Here is a 26,851-nt window from a genome sequence, read left to right on the forward strand (position 1 = left end):
ATAGACGTGCGTGCGTGTCAAGTGTGTATAGACGTGCGTGCGTGTCAAGTGTGTATAGACGTGCGTGCGTTTCAAGTGTGTATAGACGTGTGTGCGTGTCAAGTGTGTATAGATGTGCGTGCGTGTCAAGTGTGTATAGAGTGTGTATACAGTGTGTATACAGTGAGCCACATTTGTTGGGGTTTTATGTGAGGGATGTCTTTGTATGAAGTAGGTCTAAGAGACTCCATGTTTACTCTTGCCCGTGTGTTAGGCGTGAGTGTTTGAACGTGGGTGTGTGTCCCTACCTGGTTCAGCTCCGGCGGCAGGCTTGGCTCCTGTGGTGCCTCCACTGCTGCCCTTGCCCCAGCTGCCCCACATGCCTTTACCCCCGAGCTGGGGAGCAAGGAGCTGGTTGCTGAAGTCCAGAGCACCAGGCTAGTGGGGGAGAGGTCAAAAGGTTGAGAGCAGAGGTGATATACCAAAATGATATCCATCTCAGTTAGTCTTGACTTGGTAAAACTGATCTGGTGAAACATGTCTAATAAAGTAAAGGAAGTCCAACCAGCATGACATCCAGGCAAAGCACAGCCCTGACAACAACTCTTCACCTTGTCATGCTCTATATAGCAAATACAAAAAGCATCCTTGTGAGCCACAAAAAGGCAATATGTACGATTTTGTTTACATTCCCACCCAGAATGAGGAACCCCATGTGTTCATAATGTGGTAAAAACACAGGTTCCTTTAGTAGTTGTAAACATTAAGAAACTCTCCCCTCACCTTGGTGATCTTACTGAGCCGGCTGGTATCGATGGGTCTGTTCTTGGTGGAGATGGGCACTGTGTTCCAGCCCTCGTCTTGGGGCTGGCTGCCCCTTCCCACCTGCTGGCCCCCGCGGCCCCCCTGATCCCTTCCTCCTCTGTCTCCCCCCCTCCCGTCTCTTCCCCCTCCACCTCCACGTCCTCCTCCATCGTTCCTTGACATGAGCTGCTGCTGAACCTTGATCTGCTGCATTTGTTCCTCCTGCTCAGCCTCCTTGTGGATCTGGTCAATGGTCTTAGGGCCCTGCTCCCCCCGCCGGGGGACCCAGCCACTCTGCAGGGAGGGACAGTGAGTGAGATGACTCTTTAAGATAAGCAAGGCTGCTTCAGGGCCATATGGATAATTACTATGGTAATTACTGTGATGCGATGATGGTAATGATACTATTGCACAGAGGACAAATAAACGGAAGAAGGAAAAACGAAAGAAAGCTAGAGAGAGATACTTGAATCAGTTATAGAACCCATTGCACTTCATGGTTGTGGGGGCTGGGGTCCATTCACCAACCAAGAATTCACAAAATGGGACAAACACCAAATTGAGACTGCATGCAGAATTCTGCAAAAATATCCCCAGTGTACAACATAAAACACCAAATAATGCATTCAGAGCAGAATTAGGCCGATACTCGCTAATGATCAAAACCCAGAAAAGAGCTGTTCAATTCTACAACCACCTAAAAGGAAGCGATTCCCAAACGTCCCTTTTTCAAGACGAGTCTTTCAAAGATATTTGGATTTTTACGAATTAACTCCAAATAAATCCAATAACTTCACATGTTCATTGTAAAGGGTTTACACATGGTTTCCCATGCTTCCCACCTGTGGAACGCTCGTTAAGACACTAACAGCTTACAGACGGTAGGCACAGTTATGAAGGTCACAGTTATGAAAACTTAGGACACTAGAGACGTCTTTCTACTGAAAAACACCAAAAGAAAGATGCCCAGGGTCCTTGCTAATCTGCGTGAAAGTGCCTTAGGCATGCTGCAAGGAGGCATGAGGACTGCAGATGTGGCCAGGGCAATAAATTGAAATGTTCGTACTGTGAGACGCCTAAGACAGCGCTACAGGGAGACAGTGGCAGACCGTGTGTTAGAACATCTGCACAGGATCGGTACATCTTTATGATGTGTAATGTTCACTGTTTTTCTTGTTTATTTCACTTTTGTTTATTGTCCATTTCTCTTGCTTTGGCAATTAAAAAAGTTCCCATGCCAATAAAGCCCTCAATTGAATTATGAGAGAGAGAGAGAGAGAGCAAGGAARATACAGAAAGATGGAGGAAGAGAGAAAGAGGGTGAGAAAATGAGTAGAAACGACGAGAACGAGAAAGGAGGAGAGAACATTGTACAGAGAGGGATGGGGGAGGTGTAGTTGTACCCGTCTGAGGTCGATGACGTCCTGCAGCATGAAGCGGATCCTAGACGAGGTCTTCTTCTCCTTGATGATCTTGTCCATCTGGGCAAAGTACTGGTCCATACGGGGCTGGGGGGGGGGGTCAGAGGGACAGTCAGACTGGGGGTGGGTGGGTGTGGCCATTCAAAGGTAATTATGTCAGTGTGAGTATGTGTCTGCTCCTGTGCCTGTGTGTCCATCTAACTGTGTGTGTGTCTCTCTCTCTTCCTCTCTCTGCGTACCTTGGCTTTCTCAAAGTCCAGGTCCTTGCCGATGGTGGACAGCAGTCTACAGAGGCACTCCAGCGACTCCTCGTCGTGGTTCTTCAGCAGCTTGACGATGCAGTCGTGCATGATGGCCTCCGTCAGCATCTTCAGCTTGAACAGCTCGCCGATGAACTTGATGTTGCCCAGCGACCGGCGCCGCGCCTTGTCTTTGGCCTCCTCCAGCGTCGCCTTCAGACCAGCTTTCTCCTCCTGGGAAACGAGAGGTCCGAGGTTAGTTTGAAAATTCATCGGCGTGGTGAAACAGAATGGAAATGTATCTATTACACAGGTTGTCTATCAAACTAGTTTGTTGAATCTTGAATTACACTGCTCAAAAAAATAAAGGGAACATTAAAATAACACATCCTAGATCTGAATGAATGAAATATTCTTATTAAACACTTTTTTCTTTACATAGTTGAATGTGCCGAMAACAAAATCACACAAAAATGATCAATGGATATCAAATTTATCAACCCATGGAGGTCTGGATTTGGAGTCACACTCAAAATTAAAGTGGAAAACCACACTACAGGYTGATCCAACTTTGATGTAATGTCCTTAAAACAAGTCAAAATGAGGCTCAGTAGTGTGTGTGGCCTCCACGTGCCTCTATGACCTCCCTACAACGCCTGGGCATGCTCCTGATGAGGTGGCGGATGGTCTCCTGAGGGATCTCCTCCCAGACCTGGACTAAAGCATCCGCCAACTCCTGGACAGTCTGTGGTGCAACGTGGCGTTGGTGGATAGAGCGAGAAATGATGTCCCAGATGTGCTCAATTGGATTCAGGTCATGGGGAACGGACGGGCCAGTCCATAGCATCAATGCCTTCCTCTTGCAGGAACTGCTGACACACTCCAGCCACATGAGGTCTAGCATTGTCTTGCATAGGAGGAACCCAGGGCCAACCGCACCAGCATATGGTCTCACAAGGGGTCTGAGGATCTCATCTCGGTACCTAATGGCAGTCAGGCTACCTCTGGCGAGCACATGGAGGGCTGTGCGGCCCCCAAAGAAATGCCACCCACACCATGACTGACCCACCGCCAAACCGGTCATGCTGGAGGATGTTGCAGGCAGCAGAACTTCTCCACGGCGTCTCCAGACCTCTGTCACGTCTGTCACATGTGCTCAGTGTGAACCTGCTTTCATCTGTGAAGAGCACAGGGCGTCAGTGGCGAATTTGCCAATCTTGGTGTTCTCTGGCAAATGCCAAACGTCCTGCACGGTGTTGGGCTGTAAGCACAACCCCCCCTGTGGACGTCGGGCCCTCATACCACCCTCATGGAGTCTGTTTCTGACCGTTTGAGCAGACACATGCACATTTGTGGCCTGCTGGAGGTCATTTTGCAGGGCTCTGGCAGTAGTGCTCCTTGCACAAAGGCGGAGGTAGCGGTCCTGCTGCTGGGTTGTTGCCCTCCTACGGTCTCCTCCATGTCTCCTGATGTACTGGCCTGTCTCCTGGTAGCGCCTCCATGCTCTGGACACTACGCTGACAGACAACGCAAACGTTCTTGCCACAGCTCGCATTGATGTGCCATCCTGGATGAGCTGCACTACCTGAGCCACTTGTGTGGGTTGTAGACTCCGTCTCATGCTACCACTAGAGTGAAAGCACCGCCAGCATTCAAAAGTGACCAAAACATCAGCCAGGAAGCATAGGAACTGAGARGTGGTCTGTGGTCACCACCTGCAGAACCACTCCTTTATTGGGGGTGTCTTGCTAATTGCCTATAATTTCCACCGGTTGTCTATTCCATTTGCACAACAGCATGTGAAATGTATTGTCAATCAGTGTTGCTTCCTAAGTGGACAGTTTGATTTCACAGAAGTGTGATTGACTTGGAGTTACATTGTGTTGTTTAAGTGTTCCCTTTATTTTTTTGAGCAGTGTATAAAAAAGAATGGCAGCATCTATTTTCAATATTACACATCGAACACCCCCCCCAAAAAAGCCACTTCCCTTATCCCACTAGCATGGATTTTTCTGATAAATACTTTGAGGAAAAATGTACTTGAAATGCTTGTGATGTGTTCTCACCTAGCCATCTTAAGAAGAATGCATGTATGTCGCGTTTGCTAAATGACTAAATTGTCATGTGAAATGAATCCTCCCCTACCTCTTTGGCAGCCTCCATCTCCTTCTGTTTGGCCTCAAAGATGACGTCATCATCCTGGTCCTTCTCAAACTCTTTCTGACAGCGGTTGAGCAGCAGCTTGCGGAAGTTTACAGTCACTCCCGGCTTGTCTGTGGTGGGCACTTTCAACTAGAAAGAGCCAATGAAAGGAAACAAGGAGAAATACTAGTTTACTTCAAGGTCTGTTTGGTTTTATGTCCAGTAGGACGAAGACAGAATCACAGGAAAGGAGAAAGCTTGTCCTCAGCTCCTTGAGTTATTCAATTTCATCAATAGACTGCAGTGGTCCAAACACAAGGCTCAACGTAGAGAGAGAAAGGAAATAAAAAGACTAACATGGACCGCCCAAACACTTCACTCACCCCCATAAGGCAGCGGCACATGTTTGCGTAGGCCACAGAGAAGTTGGGCTCGGAGATGGCCTTCTCAAAGATCAGGTCGATCACTCCCTTCAGCCGCTCCTCCGTATCGATGGACAGCTCTGTGACCTGTTTCATCAGTTGCTGGAACATCTGAGGGGTCAGCTTGTTGAGGATGGAGCGGACCCTCTTGAACAGCTCCTGGGTCTTGGCCTGCTCGGGGTCGTCGCTCTCCTCATCCTCGGGGGCGGCGCCTCGGCCCCGGGTCACAGCCTTCTTCACTGTGGGCTTCCAGGCCTTCTCCGCCTTGTTGAGCTCCACTTCGCCACCTAGCGATGAGGAGATTGTGATGATCTTGCGGGGCTCCTTGCGCTGGCCCTGCTGGGAGCGCCGTGGTCCGGGGGGCTGGGGAAGAGGAGAGATAGATTGGAAGGAGAGAGAGGGGTAGGGAGAAAGAGGGAAGAGGGAGATGAGGTCTATGAACTCTAGAAACACACCGGGCTGTCAATCATACACTACCAGAGCACAGTTTTAGACAGAAACAAGGTAGAGAGCAGGGCCAGTTCCACTCAATGGAAGTCTTCGAACACCATTCAATTCAATGGTAATCTTTAAATGCTCACAATAAATCATTGGTTGATGATCAAATCAAATCACTTGTTTTAGAAAAACGTGACAAAAAGGGTACATCCATTGATATCTCCAATCTCCTGAAGTGTGAACTAATTCACTACTTCCCACAAATCTAATAGCATTAGATTGGTAGAGGCATGGGCTAGTGGGAGTTTCCACCATATTTCTTACACCAGTAATTTCCTTTCAAATCAGTGAACATGGATGGAAGGATAGAGAGACATTTGGAGAGTGACGTACTATGTACTCTGAACTGTGACTAATGCTTTCCAAGAGACACTGACACCAACAGCCCACATACTTAACAAATACTGACGAACACACACTGAAAACACATAGAACCAACATAAATAAATAGAACACTATAATGGGCATCCTATTAACATGACCAAACAATCGTCCATCTTGGTCCTGAATTATAGGATCTCTATACACTGACCATAGAGTTAGAGGACATGAGTCCTCTATCTAACTATGCAGACACACACCCAACACACTGCCATACTCACTCCCATGTGGTCCCTTCCAGGGCCCCGTGGTCCCCCTCCCCCAGAGGACTGTCTACCCAGGTTACCCATGAAGGCGGGGGTGAAGTCTGGCCCGGCGTTCATGTTGCGACCCGGCTCTGCTGGGCGCATGGGGGTCTTATTCGCCTACACAGAGAAAGAGAGAATTAAGTACCTATGATTTTGACATTGGATTGACATTGAACTTAACATCGGGACAGAGATACTAGAAAAGCACATGATTGAGACATGGGAGGTGTTAAAATCCACATAAAAACAAAACTAGAATTTGCACTAGAGCATAATCCCTTTAATTTCATAACACTTAATATAATAACACCTTTAACTGGGTGCCTATAAAATCCCCATACTSTATCAGAAAATGAATTAATTAATTTGATGGTATAGTTTACCTTATCTAGCACAACATCGGTGATGAGAGGCAGGCCCTCAGGCTTGTTCATGCTGGCACTAATGAACTGGCAACCCAGCAGGAACTCCCTGTCGTACCTCTTCTTCTCCTCTGGGTCGATAGGCTTCCATTGCTCTGTTGGGAGGAAAGGGTGGAGGAGTGGGAGAGTTTGAATTGACCACGAAGGACTCTTTATACTGCTTAGCTGTTGTTGTAACACACCCAACCCACCAATCAGACTACTCCTGAAGAGACATGTATTTCATTAGGGATAACGCTGGCCATACACATGAGTAATGGGGGTCTTTGACAGTAGCTAGGTCTCCATTCAATTTGTGATATATTTTCATGCGAATATTATAATATCCGCCTTAACAAAATGTCAATTTTCCTTCCAGAGGTTTGTTTTCATCAAAACGGAATGGCAAATAAAAGGCTGTGCTTGATGACATAGTGCACATAAAAACAACTTTTTCGCTAAAGTACTCATGTACCGAATAAAAAAACAAGTTCAATGCGTTTCCATTGCATTTTCCAGTCTATCGATGGTTTTGTCAAAAAAAACTGTTTGGGCAAACTTGCCCAATCTGGTTTTTGCGCATGCACTCTAGACTTGAGGTTGACCGATTAATAGGCATGGGAGATTAATTAGGGCCGATTTCAAGTTTTCATAACAATCGGTAATTGTTATGGACGGCGATTACGTTGCAATCCATTGCAATACAATCGCCGTCCAAACGATTACATTGCAATCCATGAGGAAACTGCGAGGCAGGCTGACCACCTGTTACGCGAGTGCAGCATCAAAAGGACCTTGTGGCTGCAATGAGCCAAGGTAAATTGCTAGCTAGCACTTATCTTATAAAAAACAATCAATCTTCACATAATCACTAGTTAACTACACATGGTTGATGACATTACTAGGTTAACTAGCTTGTCCATATAATCAATGCCTGTTCATTTATCATCGAATCACAGCTTACTTTGCCAAACGGGTGATGATTTAAAAAGCACATTCGCGAAAAAAAGCACATTCGTTGCACAAATGTACCTAACCATAAACATCAACGCCTTTCTTAAAAACAATACACAGAAGTATATTTTTTAAAACCTGCATATTTAGTTAAAAGAAATGGATGTTAGCAGGCAATATTAACTAGGGAAATTGTGTCACTTTTCTTGTGTTCAGTGCAAGCAGAGTCAGGGTATATATGCAGCAGTTTGGGCCGCCTGGCTCGTTGTGAACTGTGTGAAGACCATTTGTGAAGACCAAGAAATGGTCTTCACACAGTTCACAACGAGCCAGGCGGCCCAAACTGTTGCCAACCGTTCGATAAATTACGGAGTGGGTCCGTATTTCACTGAAAGTATCAACGTTTTGTTTTTCAAAATGATAGTTTACGGATTTGACCATATTAATGACCAAAGGCTCATATTTCTGTGTTTATTATATTATAATTAAGTCTATGATTTTATATTTGATAGAGCAGTCTTAGCAGGCTCATAAGCATTCATTCAAACTTTACTGCGTTTGCCAGCAGCTCTTCGCAATGCTTGATCACAGCGCTTTTTATGACTTCAAGCCTATCAACTCCTGAGATTAGGCTGGCAATACTAAATTGCCTATAAGAACATCCAATACAAATGGACAAGAGAGAAATAGTCGACGTCAAAATTCCTATAATAACTACAACCTAAAACTTCTTAACTGGGAATATTGAAGAACTGGAAATATTGAACCACCAGCTTTCATATGTTCTCATGTTCTGAGCAAGGAACTTAAACATTAGCTCTCTTACATGGCACATATTGCAATTTTACTTTCTTCTCCAACACTTTGTTTTTGCATTATTTCAACCAAATTGAACATGTTTCATTATTTATTTGAGGCTAAATAAATTTTATTTATGTATTATATTAAGTTAAAATAAAAGTGTTCATTGTTCATTCAGTATTGTTGTAATTGTCATTCTTAMAAATATATATAACATTTAAAAACCTGATTTATTTTTATTTTTAATTGGCAGATTTAATTGCTATCGGCTTTTTTTGGTCCTCCAATAAAATCGGTATCGCCGTTAAAAAAAATCATAACCGGTCGACTACTCTAGACAACAGTTCGCTAATAAAGTGGACAGGTTAGGTTATATGATGAGATTGATTAATTAGCAGCGATCATCATGTTACAAGACCCTCAATATTTATTGGAAAGGCGCATCAAGCTAATCACTGTGCACTTTCACCACCCTGTGAAGTTCATCATAACTTATTTCATCTGTAGCCCTTTAAACTGTGCATGCTTTTTCAAGTCATAGAGGAAGGACCACACAACATAAAATAACAATACAATTTGCAGTCTCACGATGCTACCACAAATCCCACAAGAAATCGTTTCCGCCGCAATTTGTTGCATAATTGATTTTACCGACAAAAATATCCCACTATGTGGAACGAACCTATTGTCTGTCGACATTTTGGTAATTGTACCGACACTTCCTTTTTCCATCACAGCTGTTGTGATTTATTTTTATACGGTATGACTTGACTCACATAAAATCCGTGGATGGAAATGTGGTTATAGAAACAGACAGCTTATTGCACACTTCAACGATGAGACATTTCATATGACAGGAAAAATGAGGACACCTCTCACAAAGAATCAATCAACGAATATTAGATATTCATTGAGTCCGATACAGATCCTTGACTGATATCTTCAGTCATTTCTAAGGGACCACCAACCTCCTTTGTACTGGTACTTGAGGTCGCCCGGTTTGAGCGGGGGTGTGTCTGCGTTCTGCTTGTCCTCCTTCTCTTCCCACGTCTCGTCTGGCGCGTCGGCGGGCGGCAAGGAGGTCGGGGCCACAGGGCTGGGCTCCGCCGGTGAAGACGAGGGCTCGGTGGCAGGTGCCGCCTCCTCCTGTACAGACGAGAGGGGGGAGACGGGACAAGAAGATTGAAGGGTAAGAGAGTAGAAGGAAGTTGAGACACTATATGCTGACCTCAAGTCAGTTTCGTGGTTAAGGTTAGGCGATTTGGGGTGAGTAACCAGTGGTTTTCCACAAGTACATGGAGTAGCCAGCCTAATAGAAAAAAAGTAGCCAGCCAGGCTCCCCTGGGCTGTTATGACATTTTTGCAGAAGAAGATTTATTTTGGTGGCCTCTGGTACATTCTAATGCCTTGATTCCATCCAAAATACACAGTGTTGAGTGTGTATTTTGTTGAGTACTTGACTGGGTTTACCTCCCAGATTGGAAAAATTTGTTGTGGTATTGTGCTTACAGTTTAAGTTACTGTAAATGTCTAAATTCAGTGTATTGTTAGTCATTTTGGATATTGTCTAGAACTATATGACCTTAAACCTGCCTCCTCTTGAGATTAAAGTAATTTTGTTTGTTCTTTAAATTAATGTATTTTATTAAAAACAGAAAGAAGTGGCCAAATTATCTTTAAAATGATTTAAGGTACAATTTTAAATCAAACAAATTGTGTGATTGGCACTTCTTCCAGTGACTAAATGGGTCTAGAATAAAAACAGAACAGATGCTCAATTAAGAGAGGGAACGACAATTCAATAACTAAAATAATTTCAACAAGTGTATGCAACTCAATTGCAGAATGTCATTTATTTATTTTTAAACAGTTGTTTAGCAACTGACCCACAGTCTTCAAGCTTCCTTACGAGGCATTATCTCAGCTATCTGCAATATAGGTATGATTGAAAAATAAAGCAGGTATCTATATGGTATTCACCATCTTCATTGAATGTTTTCATCATTTATCTGCAAATAATTGCCAAAAAACACTACCAGTATGCAAATTAGGGAGCCAAATGAACGACTCTTACACCGATGCGATAGTGATTGGCTTGTCATTAGCCTAACGTCACTGTCTGGCAAGTCCTGATGGACTTCATATTGAAAATACAAATGAGATCTTTAGTTTACGATGCCATGGACATAACACACTGAGTGTACAAAACATTAAGAACACCTTCCTAATATTGAGTTGCACCCCATTTTGMGCTCAGAACAGCCTCAATTCGTCAGGGCATGGACTCTGCAAGGTGTCGAAAGCGTTCCACGTGGATGCTGGCCCATGTTCTCCAATGCTTGCTACAGTTGACATGTTGACTGGATATCCTTTGGGTGGTGGGCCATTCTTGATAAACAGTGGAAACKTAAGCGTGAAAAATCCAGCAGTGTTGCACTTCATGACACACTCAAACCGGTGCGCCTTGCACCCACTACCATACCACATTCAAAAGGCTTGTTGGTCTTACCTATTCACCCTCAAAGGCACACACACACAATCCATGTCTCAAAGGCTTAAAAATCCTTCTTTTACCCATCTCCCTCCCTTCATCTACACTGATTGAACTGGTTTTAACAAGTGACATCAATAAGGGATCATAGCTTTCACCTGGATTCACCTGGTCAGTCTGTCATGGAAAGAGCAGGTGTTCCTAATGTTTTGTACACAGTGTAACTATGTTGTATGATTCATGAATGGCAAAGATATGAGATGGACTATATTCAGTCAGTTCGACACCTTTAATAAAACTAGTCAAGCTTATTATTAAATCAAAGCACAGTCAATAGCCCATGCCCCACCACCCCGTGGCTGCATTTGAAACAAGCAAAAGATAAATGAATGTGCCAGTAAACAATAGGTTAAGTGGATTTTGACCCATTGTTACCACACTATAATGGGATGTGCAAATTCAAATCAGAGACGAAGGAGCATCATGCCCTCTCCCTCTAAATAAATTTGACTGCAATCACAGCACACACACACACAGGTACCGAGAGGCAGGACAGGCAGCAGACTGTTGATAGGTTTGGTTTTTGAGCTTTAACTATTATTAATGACTAATTATGAAAAAAGAGACATGAGAGGTGCCATAATGAAGCTTGGGAGAGGCTGGGCGCAGGGAAAACTATCACGTGGCAGTACTGATAAGGGCAAGAACCGTTTAAGGCCCAGATCACTCAGCTCCCAGCCTAGCAATAAGGATGCAATGTGTAGCGATGAGGAGACTCCACCCAAGGTGGGGTATGTATACTAACACGGGTAAAACCATGTTTTTGTCTAATGCAGCGGTATTGACCCTCTGGGCAGAGTCTGTAAAAAGTCTGTAAATCGTCGGTTTAGCCGACAGCCGGCGCTAGTGGAAAACAAGTCCTCTATTCCTTCTATTCTTAAGATACAAGTTTTAATTAGCAAATTGGTCGGTTAATGAAGAAAACTTGCTGGGAAGTGAAATGCTTGTCTCGACAGACATACCAGGACTCCAGGCACAAAGACCAACGATGCCATATGCCGAGTTGCTCCTGCACTGACTGATGAACAGTAGGCTTAGGCGATATACCGGGGTATTTGGAAATAGCCACGGGATGGTTTTTCAATACCTTTGAAATGTATTTTAAGTTCATTATTTATTTTGAGTTCAATAAGTTGTTATATTTGTAGCTACTTAAGTAATTACCTGCAGCCAACTTGTGCAATACTTTAGGACATTGGCGTTCTTCATTTCACCTGTTAGATTACTTTACATCTACATCATTGCATCTTACCTTATAGTTCCCCAGAACAGTTGAGCCAGTCACTTGTTGTGCATCTTACCTTAGTTCCCCAGAACAGTTGAACCAGTCACTTGTTGTGCATCTTACCTTAGTTCCCCAGAACAGTTGAGCCAGTCACTTGTTGTGCATCTTACCTTAGTTCCCCAGAACAGTAGTAACAGGTGAGTTCAGCTATGAATTTTGTTTAACTTGCTAGTTATCTAAGTGGTTGAATTATATAAGGAGATGGGCCTCATATCGTGTAGCTTTCCGCCGTGTTTGAGAAGTCAAAGCGCTTTGGATGAGTTCTGTACAGCGGCCACTGCTATCTTGATTTCCTACCATTTGTTCTCCTCACCGTTCTTGGCCCGGTCTGCTCCTACCCCTCTTCTCTGAGCAGAACAGGCAGGACCATTGCCCTAGCAACTCCAGACTCCACACAGACACAGCGTGTACACATGCTGCTCCAGAGCCAGTACAGTACTTCCTTCAGACAAGCAAGCATTAAAAGGTTTATTTGCAGAGTCTCTCGTTTACATTAGCTTGGAAACGTCCAAACTCGGTAGCTCCTACCCATATACAGATGATTCAGAAAGTATTCAGACCTTCACTTTATCCACATTACAGCAATATTCTAAAATTGATTAAAATTATTTCCCCCCTAATCAAACACACCATAACAACAAAGCAAAAACAGATTTTTGAAATGTTGGCAAATTTATTAAATAAAAACTGAAATATCACATTTACATAAGTATTCAGACCCTTTACTGTGTCTGTGCCAGTTTTCGCTTTGTCATTATGGGGTAGTGTGTAGATTGATGATTATTTTTTTAAATTCTATACATTTTAGTATAAGGCTGTAACATAACATGTGGAAAAAGTGAAGGGGTCTGAATACTTTCCGAATGCACTGTATGTATAACTTTATGAGCAGGATTGCTTACCTTTGCAATTCGTTTATTTTCATTTGTGCTCATTAGTCTCCCGGGTGGCGCAGTGGTCTAGGGCACTGCATCGCAGTGCTAGCTGCGCCACCAGAGTCTCTGGGTTCGCGCCCAGGCTCTGTCGCAGCCGGCCGCAACCGGGAGATCCGTGGGGCGACGCACAATTGGCATAGCGTCGTCCGGGTTAGGGAGGGTTTGGCCGGTAGGGAGGGTTTGGCCGGTAGGGATATCCTTGTCTCAGTATGTAAAAATGTATGCACTCTACTGTAAGTCGCTCTGGATAAGAGCGTCTGCTAAATGACTAAAATGTAAATGTAAATTAGAGGCTTCTAGCTAAATATGCTATGTAAATTCGCTATTACTTGTTCTAATTTTGTTAGCATTCTGGTCATAGACGCCCAACTGGCTTTTTTGTGTTTTTGGGCGACCCCTTGTGTACTATACCGGTAAAAGCAYAAATCCCGGGATGAGAGCAGAACTGTATGACGATATTGGAATTTGGATACCACCCAACCCCAATGAACAGTCCAACCGAAGTAGAGGCTGGCTGCAGATACCATGCAGTGAAAACYTGTAAGATTGTTACTCACAGCAAGTTTACTACTGGTGCACCTTGAAAAGTGGTCAAGGACAACTGTTTAGGATAGTTTGACTTTATAAGGCTGCTCTATTCTATGCACGCACACAGACACACACCTCTTTGAAGGCATCCAGCATGTCTCCGATGGCTTCCTTCTTGTTCAGCTCCTTCATGTTCCTCTTCTTCTTTGGCACAGACACAGCAGCTAGAAGAGAGAAGACAGGAATGTTATATTAAATTTGTTACATCAACCTGAAGAGCCACCACCAAGAACCCCTGGGTGCCAAGGGTCAAACCTGAAGCCACACCACCAAGAACCCCTGTGTGCCACGGGTCAAACCTGAAGCCCCACCACCAAGAACCCCTGGGTGCCAAAGGTCAAACCTGAAGCCACACCACCAAGAACCCCTGGGTGTCAAGGGTCAAACCTGAAGCCCCACCACCAAGAACCCCTGGGTGTCAAGGGTCAAACCTGAAGCCCCACCACCAAGAACCCCTGGGTGCCAAAGGTCAAACCTGAAGCCACACCACCAAGAACCCCTGGGTGCCAAGGGTCAAACCTGAAGCCACACCACCAAGAACCCCTGGGTGCCAAGGGTCAAACCTGAAGCCACACCACCAAGAACCCCTGGGTGCCTTAGTCACACCAAAACCTTGGTGCACATATTACAGTTTTTCCTTACCAAGTGACCTGACAGGTAAAAATCATTCCCGCTCACCTTGCATAGACGAGTCCTCTGAAGGGCTGCTGGACAAGGGCACTAGGGATGCATCCTCCTCTTTCTGCTCCTCCTCTTTCCGCTCCTCCTCTTCTTCTTTCTTCTCCTCCTCCTGCTCTACGGCAGCAGCAGCAGAGTTAGCAGTTTCCTGAGGTGGGGGAGTGGCAGGCTCTGTGATTGCCGTTGCAATGCGCTCTAGTGCAGCCACGGGGGCGTCTACCTCGTCGGGGTCCTCCTGGGGGAGGCCGTTGGACAGGGGCAGCTGCTCCACCTTCTTTTGGGCCACGGCAGGCTCTGCCTCCGGGACAGAGGGAGTGACGGCATGAGCAGGGGCAGAAACGGGCTCGGTCATGGCTTTCTGTTTAGGCGCTGACGGCAACACCACGCTCTCAGTTTTAGTGGCCGCTTCCACAGCCGCCACCAACTTCAAGGATGGGGCGAAATCGTCGCCCGTTGCCATGGCGACGGGGGTCAGAGGTCGTGGAGCGGGTTCAGTGTCTTCTTTAATGACCACAACAGCCACTACTACCTCTGGATTGATGGTAATTGCCGGCTCATTCTTGACCTCTTCTACCTTCTCCTCCACCACTACTTCCTCCGCTGCCTGAGCAAGAGGCTTCTCCACAGATGCTGGTGCATCCAGAGGCTCTACCTGTGTGGAAGGACCTTCGGGGGTCACTGCCTTCACCGCGGGGGTCATACCAGCGCCCACTGCGTGGCTGGCCTGAGCCATGGTGGTGGCAGGGGGTGGAGTCTGTACCTCTGCAAGGGGAGGGGAGGTAGAAGCTGTCAGGGGGGAGGAGGCAGGGGCCTGGTCTTCCCTTTGTGGGATGGGCACCTCGGGCCTCATCCCCGCCACAGGGGCATCTGATTCGCTGACGACCTGTTCGGTAAGCGGGGCAACCTGGCCATCGGTTTCCTGTTTGGCCTCCAGTGGGACAGCTGCAGTGGCAGGCTCTGGAGTTGACAACACTGGAGGCAGGGTTTCGGCGGCCGTCACTGTGCAAACCGCAAGTTCCGCGATTTCATCTGCAACAAAGAAGGAAATCAGTTTGGAACTGTTTTGGACCTTTAATGTACTGCAATCAATCACTGACGATCAAGTTAGTTATTYATGCTGGCAAAATGTGGCTATATAAACATTGTAGTAACACAAGACTTGAGAGGAGGCTCACCTGTTCTCGTCACGATGGTGACAGGTTCAGTAAATTCTCCGTTGGTCTGAGCAGGACCTTCTTCCTCTGTGGAGGAGGACTAGGGGCCGAAAACGGGAAGCAACATCAAAAGTAGCATTGCAAAAATATACTTGATACAAAATACTATGTTTCTTTCAAATGCTATCCTATTGCCTGGTTGATCAAAACCAGACAAGTTGAGAGTCGGAGAGAACACACAAAAACCATAAAAATAAACACTGAATGGAACATCTGGCTTCCATTCCAAACTTCCTGGTTTCCTCTATGACATCATCGCTGTGGAATCATCTCAAAGCCACATGATTCCAAACTTGCATTGTGAGCTCATCACTGGGAATGATTCCAATGAGGAGGAGAAATCAGGGGATGTATTAAGTGATGTGAAATACTTAACGTTAAATGTATTCAACTAGGAAGTATAGAGCTGATAGACTCCCTGTTCTATCTGACGGACAATCATCTGTTTCATATGATACATTTATGCTTTTTCTTTGATTGATATCCTCATATGATAAATACCAAACTAAGTCTCAAGATGTGAACAGCAAGAAATCTAATTATTGGACAACAATGTTTATCAGTGCATTCTGTAACGTTACATGCTCTAGTGAGTTGTGATGCGTACCTGTGAAGGGGGGGTGGGGGTGGAGGTGGCCCTTCCCCCGGACATTATCTCCTCTGTGATATCACGGCCCCCCTGGTTGGGGTCTCGTATTCTGATCTAGGAGGGGTAGGAACAGGGGGGGCRCAGGATGAGGTTAAACAGTCTATACTGTAGTTCTAGAAATACATTTATAGAATTAAGACAATCACATCGCCCCCAAGCAGTCATTTTTCAGGACCCGGTCTTTCAAAGATAATTTGTAAAAATCCAAATAACTTCAACAATTTTCATTGTAAAGGGTTTAAACACTGTTTCCCATGCATGTTCAATGAACCATAAACAATTAATGAACATGCACCTGTGGAACGGTCGTTAAAACACTAACAGCTTACAGACGGTAGACAATTAAGGTCACAGTTATTTAAAAAAAACTTAGGACACTAAAGAGGCCTATCTACTGACTCTGAAAAACACCAAAAGAAAGATGCCCAGGGTCCCTGCTCATCTGCGTGAACGTGCCTTAGGCATGCTGCAAGGARGCATGAGGACTGCAGATTTGGCCAGGGCAATAAATTGCAATGTGCGTACTGTGAGACGCCTAAGACAGCGCTACAGGGAGACAGAACGGACAGCTGATCGTCCTCGCAGTGGCAGACCATGTGTAACGAACAGGATGGCAAAAACAACTGCCCCGAGTTACACCAGGAACACACAATCCCTCCATCTGCTCAGACTGTCCGCAATAGGCTGAGAGAGGCTGGACTGAGGGCTTGTAGGCCTGTTGTAAGGCAGGTCCTCACCAGACATCACCGGCAACAACGTCGCCTATGGGCACAAACCCACCGTCACTGGACAAGACAGGACTGGCAAAAAGTGCTCTTCACTGACGAGTCACGGTTTTGTCTCACCAGGGGTGATGGTCTGATTCACGTTTAACGTCGAAGGAATGAGCGTTACACCGAGGCCTGTACTCTGGAGCGGGATCGATTTGGAGGTGGAGGGTCCATCATGGTCTGGGGCGGTGTGTCACAGCATCATCGGACTGAGCTTGTTGTCATTGCAGGCAATCTCAACGCTGTGCATTACAGGGAAGACATCCTCCTCCCTCATGTGGTACCCTTCCTGCAGGTTCATCCTGACATGACCCTCCAGCATGACAATGCCACCAGCCATACTGCTCGTTCTGTGCGCGATTTCCTGCAAGACAGGAATGTCAGTGTTCTGCCATGGCCAGCGAAGAGCCCGAATCTCAATCCCATTGAGCACGTCTGGGACCTGTTGGATCGGAGGGTGAGGGCTAGGGCCATTCCCCCCAGAAATGTCCGGCAACTTACAGGTGCCTTGGTGGAAGAGTAGGGTTACATCTCAAGAACAGCAAGAACTGGAAAATCTGGTGCAGTCCATGAGGAGGAGATGCACTGCAGTACTTAATGCAGCTGGTGGCCACACCAGATACTGACTGTTTTTACCCCCCCTTTGTTCAGAGACACATTATTCCATTTCTGTTAGTCACATGTCTGTGGAACTTTTTCAGTTTATGTCTGTTGTTGAATCTTGTTATGTTCATACAAATATTTACACATGTTAAGTTTGCTGAAAATAAAACGCAGTTGACAGTGAGAGGACGTTTCTTTTTTTTGCTGAGTTTAAAAATGTGCTATTAACTGACTAACCTGGGTCGTATTCACTAGACACCAAACAGAAGAAAACGGACCTAAACTGGGAGTGACTGAACTTTCAATTTGTATGAAATGCTCGTTTTCATTTCCCGGCACAAAACATTTTGCACCGATAACACTGGTTAAATAGGCCTAAATAAAAGAAAATCCCATTCTCTTCTCCCATCAAAACTAGGGGATAATCATTTCCCTTGGTTCATTCTCCTCTCCATCTTTAGCACATGGTTGGAATTGCCCTTAACCACACATCTAGGGTCACATTACCCTCAGCCCAATTCTGATCTAGGATCAGATTACCCTCCCCCGATTCTATCTTTAACCATGAGGGGGGGTGGGTGAGAAGATATCGGATGCCGTATCAGCGTTAAGGGGCAACATCTACTCTACATACTCCTGAACTGCATTGACCTCAGCAGCAAGGTCATAGTACACCCTCCGCCCTTTACAGAGCTTTTCCACTGCTAATATACTAGGGAAATTGTGTTGCCATAGCTAGGGCTGAAAAGCAGAATCAACAACCTCAATCGCCTAAACAGATGTTTTTGATAAGGAAAATGATCAACTGTCCATCTAGCCAGCTGGAGCCAAAGAGAACACAGACTCATCATTGATACAAAAACAACAGTGTTACTGTCTGGCCCTATTATGTTAGTGGGTTTATTTAGTTAGTTGGTGCAGATCTATCATTCAAGACATATGCTTGCACTCATGATGAGAGATTGTTAGCTAGCGAAATTAGAACGTGTAGCTAAAAAAACWATGCGGACAGCCTTTTCCTGCATTAAAATTCAGTCATCAGCACATGCCACTTTGCAGTTGAAATATATTAGCCAATACATTTTGTATTGAATAACAGTGTAATTTACATTATGGTTTCAGTAAGAAAACATTTTGGTAATGAACAGCTGGCGTGTGCGTGTCATGACAAGCTCTCGTTGCAAGGTTGCCATAAAGTGTTTCTTTACATGACCTTTGACTGTTGTACAGCACTGTAGTGAATCTACTAAGTGGTGACAATATGAACTGCATGTTACAGGATTTCACTGCATAGTTTGTATCTTGTGAACAGTGTAGTTTCAGATTACAGGTTAATTCATTCAGCCCTTCTTGTTTATTAGTGCTTCAGCACAAATACTACTGCCTTCTTATTCATCACCATAGACAGACATCTTTAAGTTGTACCTTAGGAGGTACTTTCTGATTTAGAGGATATATAGTTGTTTTTGGTGGTTATCATGTAAACCACAAATAAAATATTCTTAAATAATGTTCACTTTAATATTTATTCACAAAATCATAATTTAGAGTATTTGTTTATCCCTTGGAGCAGAATTTGTTAAAAAAAGAAGGTATTTTTCACTCCATCTAAAAAAACAAATCAGGAAATACACCGGTAAACGGTGACTTTCGCCTCCCTAAAATCGGTATTGGACCCAAAAATCCAATATCGGTCGAGCGATAGTAAATGCTAGGTGAAAAGTACTCAGGGCCTTGCCTCCACGCTAGAGCCAGTCCACCGGAGCCATGGCCCAGTGAGACACGGGTACCAGCCCGCGTAGATTCAACTCCTGTAACGAAGCAGCAAATAAAACGTATTTTTCAAACATTTACCAAAATGCATTTTACAGGAAAACACTGTTCTAAACAGTACACATAATGAGAGCGGTTCCATAATGAAAATGTCTGTTAGAAAGAGGGGGAATCTAACAACCACTAGGATGGGTTGCTAATATGACTAGGATTGTGCGTTTGGCTTCTGGACAACAAAAGAAAGTTGATATGAAAACAAATAGAACAGGAGAGAAAAGCTAGACAAGGGCATCAGGAAGTCTTAATAAAATAACTGCCTCCATGTTTCTATGGATGGATTTTCGCAAGGCTACTTTGAAGCAAAGTAAGACATGACTCATTATTTGAAGTAAAGTGTTCAGCTTTCAGACAATTACTGCCTCAAGCTCACATTGCAAAGTGGTGGTGACACGCCGATAGCCTGCCTAACGTTGACTATTGCCTAGTGTTATGGGAATTTTATGAATAATGACTAAATGATGTATACATTTAACGTAGAATTATAACTAACAGAATTATATCCTGTCTGATGAATCATGTTTGTCCATAAGAAAGAGGGACTGTTGGTAGGCAAGGAACTGTGGCAGACAACTTGTGACCACTGTGAAACTGATAACAGGGAAGGAAGTCTCCCCACCCAGGGAGGGGAGAAACCTTGGGCTTGTAGTAGATTGTATAACAGGTGGCGGACAATGTATGAGAAGAAGACTTGTGAACTATGTTGCCATTGTATCTGAAAGGAGGAGGGACGTTTATGACGAAATGTGAGGTATATAGACCAATGTACCGGAAATGATAAGCAGAGCTCTCTAAATAAACATTCCTGACAATTGTACCTGGGCCTCCGCCTAATTCATTTCAACCAGTTTCTTACAAATTCTGGGTTTCAGGCTGAGTAATTAATTCAATTGGGTATTATGAACAACTGAGAACAAGAATCTCGTAACACCTAGGCACTCGATTGGCAAATGGGAGGCGCGCTTTAATTACCAGTTGAGATTGACACATAAAAATAGCTCCATTTAAATTGTGGCCATGAAAGTTAACATGCAATTGCATTTAGAATTGTTATTTGTTGCGCAATGACTGGGTTTACAAAAGCACGTTTCACTCCAGTGAGGAGCTACTCTTGCGTTGTCTGACAGGTGATAGGATACTCCGTTCCTCAAACTAGGCTCTGTATGCTGTGCAAATGTGATAAATAAGATGCATGACTACTAACGAAAATACACACTTGACAATTTAATTCCACAAAATTATGCAAATTGACCGATAAGCATGACCTGTCAAATGTATTTTCGGCAGCTAACATCCTTAGTGGAAACTCAAAAGTCTGTCTTTAGGCCAAACACCGGGGTAAAGTCTCATAGTAGAAATGCAACATTGTGTGGTACAGTACCGTTACGCGCTCCCTCTTGGGTGCCGGTGGTTGGGTCGGCGGCAGCTGAGGGGGCAAGGCCTGCTGCTGGGGCTGGGCAGGGCTTATCATGACGGGCGCGGTCTGGACAGGGGGTGTGTGGCTGTACTGGGGCTGGGCCGGGTAGTAGGCACCTGCTGTAGGGGGGAGGGAGGGAGAAAGGGAGGTTAGTCAAACACACCCCAAAAAGAGCCAGAGACATTCACACAGACTGAACATGCACTGAAATACACACATGCATCCGCAGCAAAATAAAACCATGTGCACAAGGGAAAAACCACATTATGCAGACATATTAGGCAGACAAAGATGCAGCCCAGCACATACTAAGCAACACACATGCACACACACACACATACTCACCGGGGTAGCGCTGGGAGGTGAGAGGAGCACCGTGGAGAGAGAGACGCCCGTTCTCTCGCCCGCCCCCTCTCCTCTCCCTCGCAGCCAGAGAGGGCTCTGAACACAACAGGGGGGAGAGGGAAGAAGGAAGGGAGCGAGGGAAGGAAAATTAAAGGGAGGAGAGAAGAGAGAGGACAGGAAGAGACAGATGCAGATTGAGTGAAGGGAACCGGAAGTAAGCAGGGTGTTAAGGCAGTGAGAAGCAGCAGGTGAGAAGACTGATAGAGCAGAACCAAAGCCCACACACACAGCCTTGGATCCTAAAGAGAGAACAGAGACCACCATACACACAACCTGCCAGGCCACGCAGCAATGAACCAACCGTAAGACCACCTGACTGGTCAACCGTAAGAGCAACTACAAGAGCAATTGTAAGATCAACTAGTGGTCCTTTGTAGCTCAGTTGGTAGAGCATGGCACTTGTCACGCCAGGGTTGTGAGTTCAATTCTTGGGACCACCCATACGTAAATTATATCCACGCATGACTAAGTGACTTTGGATAAAAGTCTGCTACATTTCATATATTATTTAAAAAATGTGACCGACCAACTGTAAGAGCTGGCTACCACCTGGTAAGCAACGCTGCACCTTAGAGACTGCTGCATTGTGTACATAAATACTGGTCACTTAAATAATGTTTACATACTGTTCTACCCACTTCATAACTATATAACTGTATTCTAGTCAAGGCTCATCCTATATAAACTACTGCAGTACATACGTTATCTTTTCATGTACTGTCCATACACACCATTATACARTGCATTCGGAAAGTATTCAGACCCCTTTCCACATTTTGATACGAGCCTTATTCTAAAATGATTGAATAAATGTTTTGACACATTAATCTACACAACATACCCCATAATGAGAAATCTAAAACAGGTTTAGAGATTTTTGCAAATGTATAAAAAAMTAAAAAAAATACCTTATTTACATTCAGTCCCTTTGCTATGAGAATCTAAATTGAGCTCAGGTGCATCCTGTGTCCAATGACCATCCTTGAGATGCCTCTACAACTTGATTGGAGTCCACCTGTGGTAAATTCAATTGATTGAACATGATTTGGAAAGGCACACACCTGTCTAGATAAGGTCCCACAGGTGACAGTGAATGTCAGAGCAAAAACCAAGGCATGAGGTTGAAGGAATTGTCCGTAGAGCTCCAAGACAGGACTGTGTAGAGGCACAGATCTGGGGAAGGGTACCAAAAAATGTCTGGAGCATTGAAGGTCCCCAAGAACACAGTGACCTCCATCATTCTTAAATGGAAGAAGTTTGGAACCACCCAGACTCTTCCTAGAGCTGGCCGCCCGGCCAAACTGAGCAATCAGGGGAGAAGGGCCTTGGTCAGGGAAGTGACCAAGTACCCGATGGTCACTGACAGAGCTCCAGAGTTCCTCTGTGGATATGGGAGAACCTTCCAGAAGGACAATACTCTCTGCAGCACTCCACCAATCAGGACTTTATGGTCGAGTAGCCAGACGGAAGCCACTCCTCAGTAAAAGGCACGACAGTCCACTTGGAGTTTGCCAAAAGGCACCTAAAGGACTCTGACCATGAGAAACAAGATTCACTCGTCGGATGAAACCAACACTTCGGCCGGAATGCCAATCGTCACGTCTGGAGGAAACCTGGCACCATCCCTACGGTGAAGCCTGGTGGTGGCAGCATCATGCTATGGGGATGTTTTTCAGCGGCAGGGAGTGGGAGACTAGTCAGGATCGAGGGAAAGATGAACGGAGCAAAGTACAGAGAGATCCTTGATGAAAATCTGCTCCAGAGCACTCAGGACTTCAGACTGGGGCGAAGGTTTACCTTCCAACAGGACAACGACCTTAAGCACAGAGCCAAGACAATGCAGGATTGGCTTCGGGACAAGTCTCTGAATGTCCTTGAGTGACCCAGCCAGAGCCCAGACTTGAACCCGATCGAACATCTCTGGAGAGACCTGAAAATAGCTGTGCAGCGACGCTCCCCATCCAACCTGACTGAGCTTGAGAGGATCTGCAGAGAAGAATGAGAGAAACTCCCAAAATACAGGTGTGCCATGCTTGTAGTGTCATACCCAAGAAGACTCGTGGCTGTAATTGCTGCCAAAAATGATTCAACAAAGTACTGCGTAAAGGGTCTGAATACTTATGTAAATGTGATCTTTCCATTTTTTATTTGTAATACATTTGCAAACATTTCTAAAAACCTGTTTTCTCAGTGTCATTATGGGCTATTGTGTGTAGATTGATGAGAAATGTTTATTTAAATTTTAAAATAAGGCTGTAATGTAACAAAATGTGGAAAAAGTCAAGGGGTCTGAATACTTTCCAAATTCACTGTACTTACACACACATACCGGACTCTGACATTGCAAGTTTTTACTTAATGTATTTTTTTGTGAGGGGGGGATTCATGTGTATTGTTAGATATTACTGCACTGTTGAAGCTAGAAACATAAGCATTTCGCTGCACCTGTGATCACATCTGCAAAATATGTATGCAACCAATAACATTTAATTTGATCAACTGACTGACCAATAAGAGCGACCCTAAAATCGACCGACTAAGCTATCTCTGGGTGCATGTGGCCCCAGTTTTTGTCATGGATGTGGTTTTGGTAGTATTTACAGTTATGGTCCTAGGTAAGATTGTGGTTGGATCTAGTGTAGCCATGGTTATGGTTCTAGCGGACATTGCGGTTCAATACTAGGTTGAGGTTAGCGTTTCAGCTGCTGATCTAGTCGTGCCTGTGGTTCTAATTACGATTATAGTCATGGTGGTTGTGCTTGGCAGGTGGGGCCCGGCTCAGAGCAGAGTCTCTTACCATAGGTGGGGTATTCAGCCGGGCTGGTGCCTGGGTAGAAGCCTGCTGTCCCACTTGTCACAGGGTACTGTGGACTTGGTGGCATGTATGGAGCCCGGTACTACAGAGACAGAGAGCGGCAGAGAGGACACTTAGAACTGTGTCAAGTTACCTGTCTTAAAGGGATCAAGCTCCCAGTTTGCTCTGTTTAGATATATCTACAATAGTATGTAACATTACCTCTTGACTTTAGACTATCGCCTGGAATAATGCATGAGCGGTGTGATATATTTTTAAAAATATATATATTTTACTTTCCAAAAATTCCCAGGTTTTTCAGAAATTCCGGAAACTTGCAATCATTTATTGTAGTGAAGTTGACCGTTAGCATAAGGTGATGACCAGCTGTGGTACCTGTCCAGGGGGGATGAAGTAGCCCTGAGGGGAGCCTGCAAAGGACAGCTGCTGACCAGGGATCATCATCATCTGGGAGCCGGGCTGGTAGATGTGGGTGGGACCAACCGGACGAGGCCCGCTGCTGGTCTGGACCCGGGGGACACTGGTGGGCATGTTGGGCCTGTTGGCATAGTAAGGCTAGAGAAGAATGGGGGAGGGAGGGACAGAAATTGTCAGTATATTTGTGTGTGTGTGCATGTGCACCGCAGGGGTAAAATGTCACATACTGAAAGTGTCAGATAGTTGAGGTAGGTTGAAACTCCACGGGGGGGGGGGGTATATCCATCCAGGTTAGTACATCAAAGACTGGGAACTACAGGGCCGAGTGGAAAGAAATGTCTGCTACAATTTTCAACATTGATCACAGCTCGCATCTACCCTACAAATTTTACAATATCGACTCTGTATGACATTGACATGGTTGTCGTTGTGTGGCTGTGCATTCAGCCCTCAGGCTCTATACACTCAGATGAGAAGGAAAAGAGAAGCGGTTACCTGCAGTGCCCTGTATCCACCCTTCAGCCGAACAACACACAAGCAGAGAACAAGGGGGCGGGGTGACAGAAAGGCAAGAGAAAAATAGGAAGATAAGAGAGTAATAAATAAAAAAAATAGAGAGCAGAAGGAATGTGAGAGAGAATATAAGAAGCAAGAGTAAATCACTGACATTACAGTTAGCAGTGCAAAACATCTGTCTTTCACATGCAGCTGACCATCAGAAAATATGAAGACGTTGCAGAAATATAAAGCTAGAGAGTAACAGACGTAAATTCACAAGGGATTAGCATACTTCTTCTAGTTTCATCCAAGCCTCTGTTTGCAGGCCTAGCAAGTGGTTTGGCCAGCTCTTTACTTGATTGGGGTAACCAATTTACACATATACAGGTGCAATGTAAAACCGGCAGACCATACTGCTGCGGTGCCTAGTACCTTTACTGAACTTCCCTACTGCGGGTGGTGTCATATTAGGTGTTACTATGGGTAGCCTATGGGGTTACCAGCCTGGACATCTTCACTGGGGGAATCCCTGGTCCCGGAAATCCACAAAAGGCTGAGGCACAAATTCTAGCACTCTACTACTCATGGTCTTAATTGATAAAAAAAGATATACATTTCATTCAATCAGGTGGTTTTGGGTGTAGTTACAGCTGGATCTGGTCAGAAATAAAAAGGTTGTTTAGCCTCATCCTTCTCTAAAGTGAAATGTGCATTAATGCACTACTGTCCTATTGAGACGGCAGATATTTTGGGGAAGGTAAGGGGAGTTAGTACCTGTTGGTGTAAAGCACGGGGCCCGGTGGCAAACTGGGAGGGAGGATAGAAAAAGAGAGCAAGAGGTCAAGGTTAGTAGCCAGAGAGTGGTGAGAGAGACTTTAAAAAACACACACACTAAACCAAAGCGGTTAAGCAGAAAGTCCATTACACACAGGTTGGACCAAAGCGTTACAGTTGCGCAAGAGTTGGAGTTAAAAGGCCCAGTGCAGCCAAAAACATGATTTGTATGTTACATATATACATACAGTAGCAGTCAAAAGTTTGGACACCTACTCATTCAAGGGGTTTTTCCTTATTTTTACTATTTTCTACATTGTAGAATAATAGTAAAGACATCAAAACTATGAAATAACACATATGGAATCCTGTAGTAACCAAGAAAGTGTTGAACAAATCAAAATATATGTTATATTTCAGATTCTTCAAAGTAGCCACCCTTTTCCTTGATGACAACTTTGCACACTCTTGGCATTCTCTCAACCAGCTCATGAGGTAGTCACCTGGAATGCTTTTCCAAAAATCTTGGAGTTCACACATATGATGAGCACTTGTTGACTGCTTTTCCTTCACTCTGCAGTCCAACTCATCCCAAACCATCTCAATTGGGTTGAAGTCGGGTGATTGTGGAGACCAGGTCATCTGATGCAGCACTCCATCACTCACCGTCTTGGTCAAATAGCCCTTACACAGCCTGGAGGTGAGTTTTGGGTCATTGTCCTGTTGAAAAACAAATGGATAGTCCCACTAAGCTCAAACCAGATAGGATGGCGTATTGCTGTAGAATGCTGTGGTAGCCATGCTGGTTAATTGTGCCTTGAATTCTAAAAAATAAAAATAAAAAATAAAAATAAAAAAATCACTGACAGTGTCACCAGCAAAGCACCCCCACACCTCCTCCATGCTTCACGGTAGGAACCACACATGCGGAGATGATCCGTTCCCCTACTCTGCGTCTCACAAAGACACGGAGTTTGGAACCAAATATCTCAAATTTGGACTCATCAGACCAAAGGACAGATTTCCACCAGTCTAATGTCCATTGCTCGTGTTACTTCGCCCAAACAAGTCTCTTCTTATTGGTGTCCTTTAGTAGTGGTTTCTATGAAGGCCTGACTCATGCAGTCTCCTC

At 44.8% G+C, this 26,851-nt stretch overlaps 1 protein-coding gene across 1 annotated transcript in view; it reads right to left on the reverse strand.

Annotated features, from left to right (window-relative positions):
• LOC111979143 (eukaryotic translation initiation factor 4 gamma 1) overlaps nt 1-26,851 on the reverse strand; it is a 64,130-nt gene that overhangs the window by 24,262 nt on the left and 13,017 nt on the right. Inside the window, exons 4-22 of the mRNA XM_070448940.1 lie at nt 25,720-25,752; nt 24,943-24,963; nt 24,406-24,585; nt 24,013-24,112; nt 21,156-21,251; nt 20,775-20,929; nt 16,149-16,244; nt 15,503-15,581; nt 14,328-15,356; nt 13,725-13,813; nt 9,259-9,436; nt 6,518-6,651; nt 6,108-6,251; nt 4,969-5,370; nt 4,589-4,735; nt 2,444-2,677; nt 2,187-2,291; nt 763-1,077; nt 283-417 (exon numbers count right to left, since the gene is read on the reverse strand). Of these exons, the coding sequence (XP_070305041.1) occupies nt 283-417; nt 763-1,077; nt 2,187-2,291; nt 2,444-2,677; nt 4,589-4,735; nt 4,969-5,370; nt 6,108-6,251; nt 6,518-6,651; nt 9,259-9,436; nt 13,725-13,813; nt 14,328-15,356; nt 15,503-15,581; nt 16,149-16,244; nt 20,775-20,929; nt 21,156-21,251; nt 24,013-24,112; nt 24,406-24,585; nt 24,943-24,963; nt 25,720-25,752 (3,672 nt within the window). The remainder of the gene's footprint in view (nt 1-282; nt 418-762; nt 1,078-2,186; nt 2,292-2,443; nt 2,678-4,588; nt 4,736-4,968; nt 5,371-6,107; nt 6,252-6,517; nt 6,652-9,258; nt 9,437-13,724; nt 13,814-14,327; nt 15,357-15,502; nt 15,582-16,148; nt 16,245-20,774; nt 20,930-21,155; nt 21,252-24,012; nt 24,113-24,405; nt 24,586-24,942; nt 24,964-25,719; nt 25,753-26,851) is intronic.

The sequence above is a fragment of the Salvelinus sp. IW2-2015 genome, linkage group LG19 (genome assembly GCF_002910315.2).
Source record: "Salvelinus sp. IW2-2015 linkage group LG19, ASM291031v2, whole genome shotgun sequence".
In the NCBI taxonomy this organism is placed as follows: domain Eukaryota; kingdom Metazoa; phylum Chordata; class Actinopteri; order Salmoniformes; family Salmonidae; genus Salvelinus; species Salvelinus sp. IW2-2015.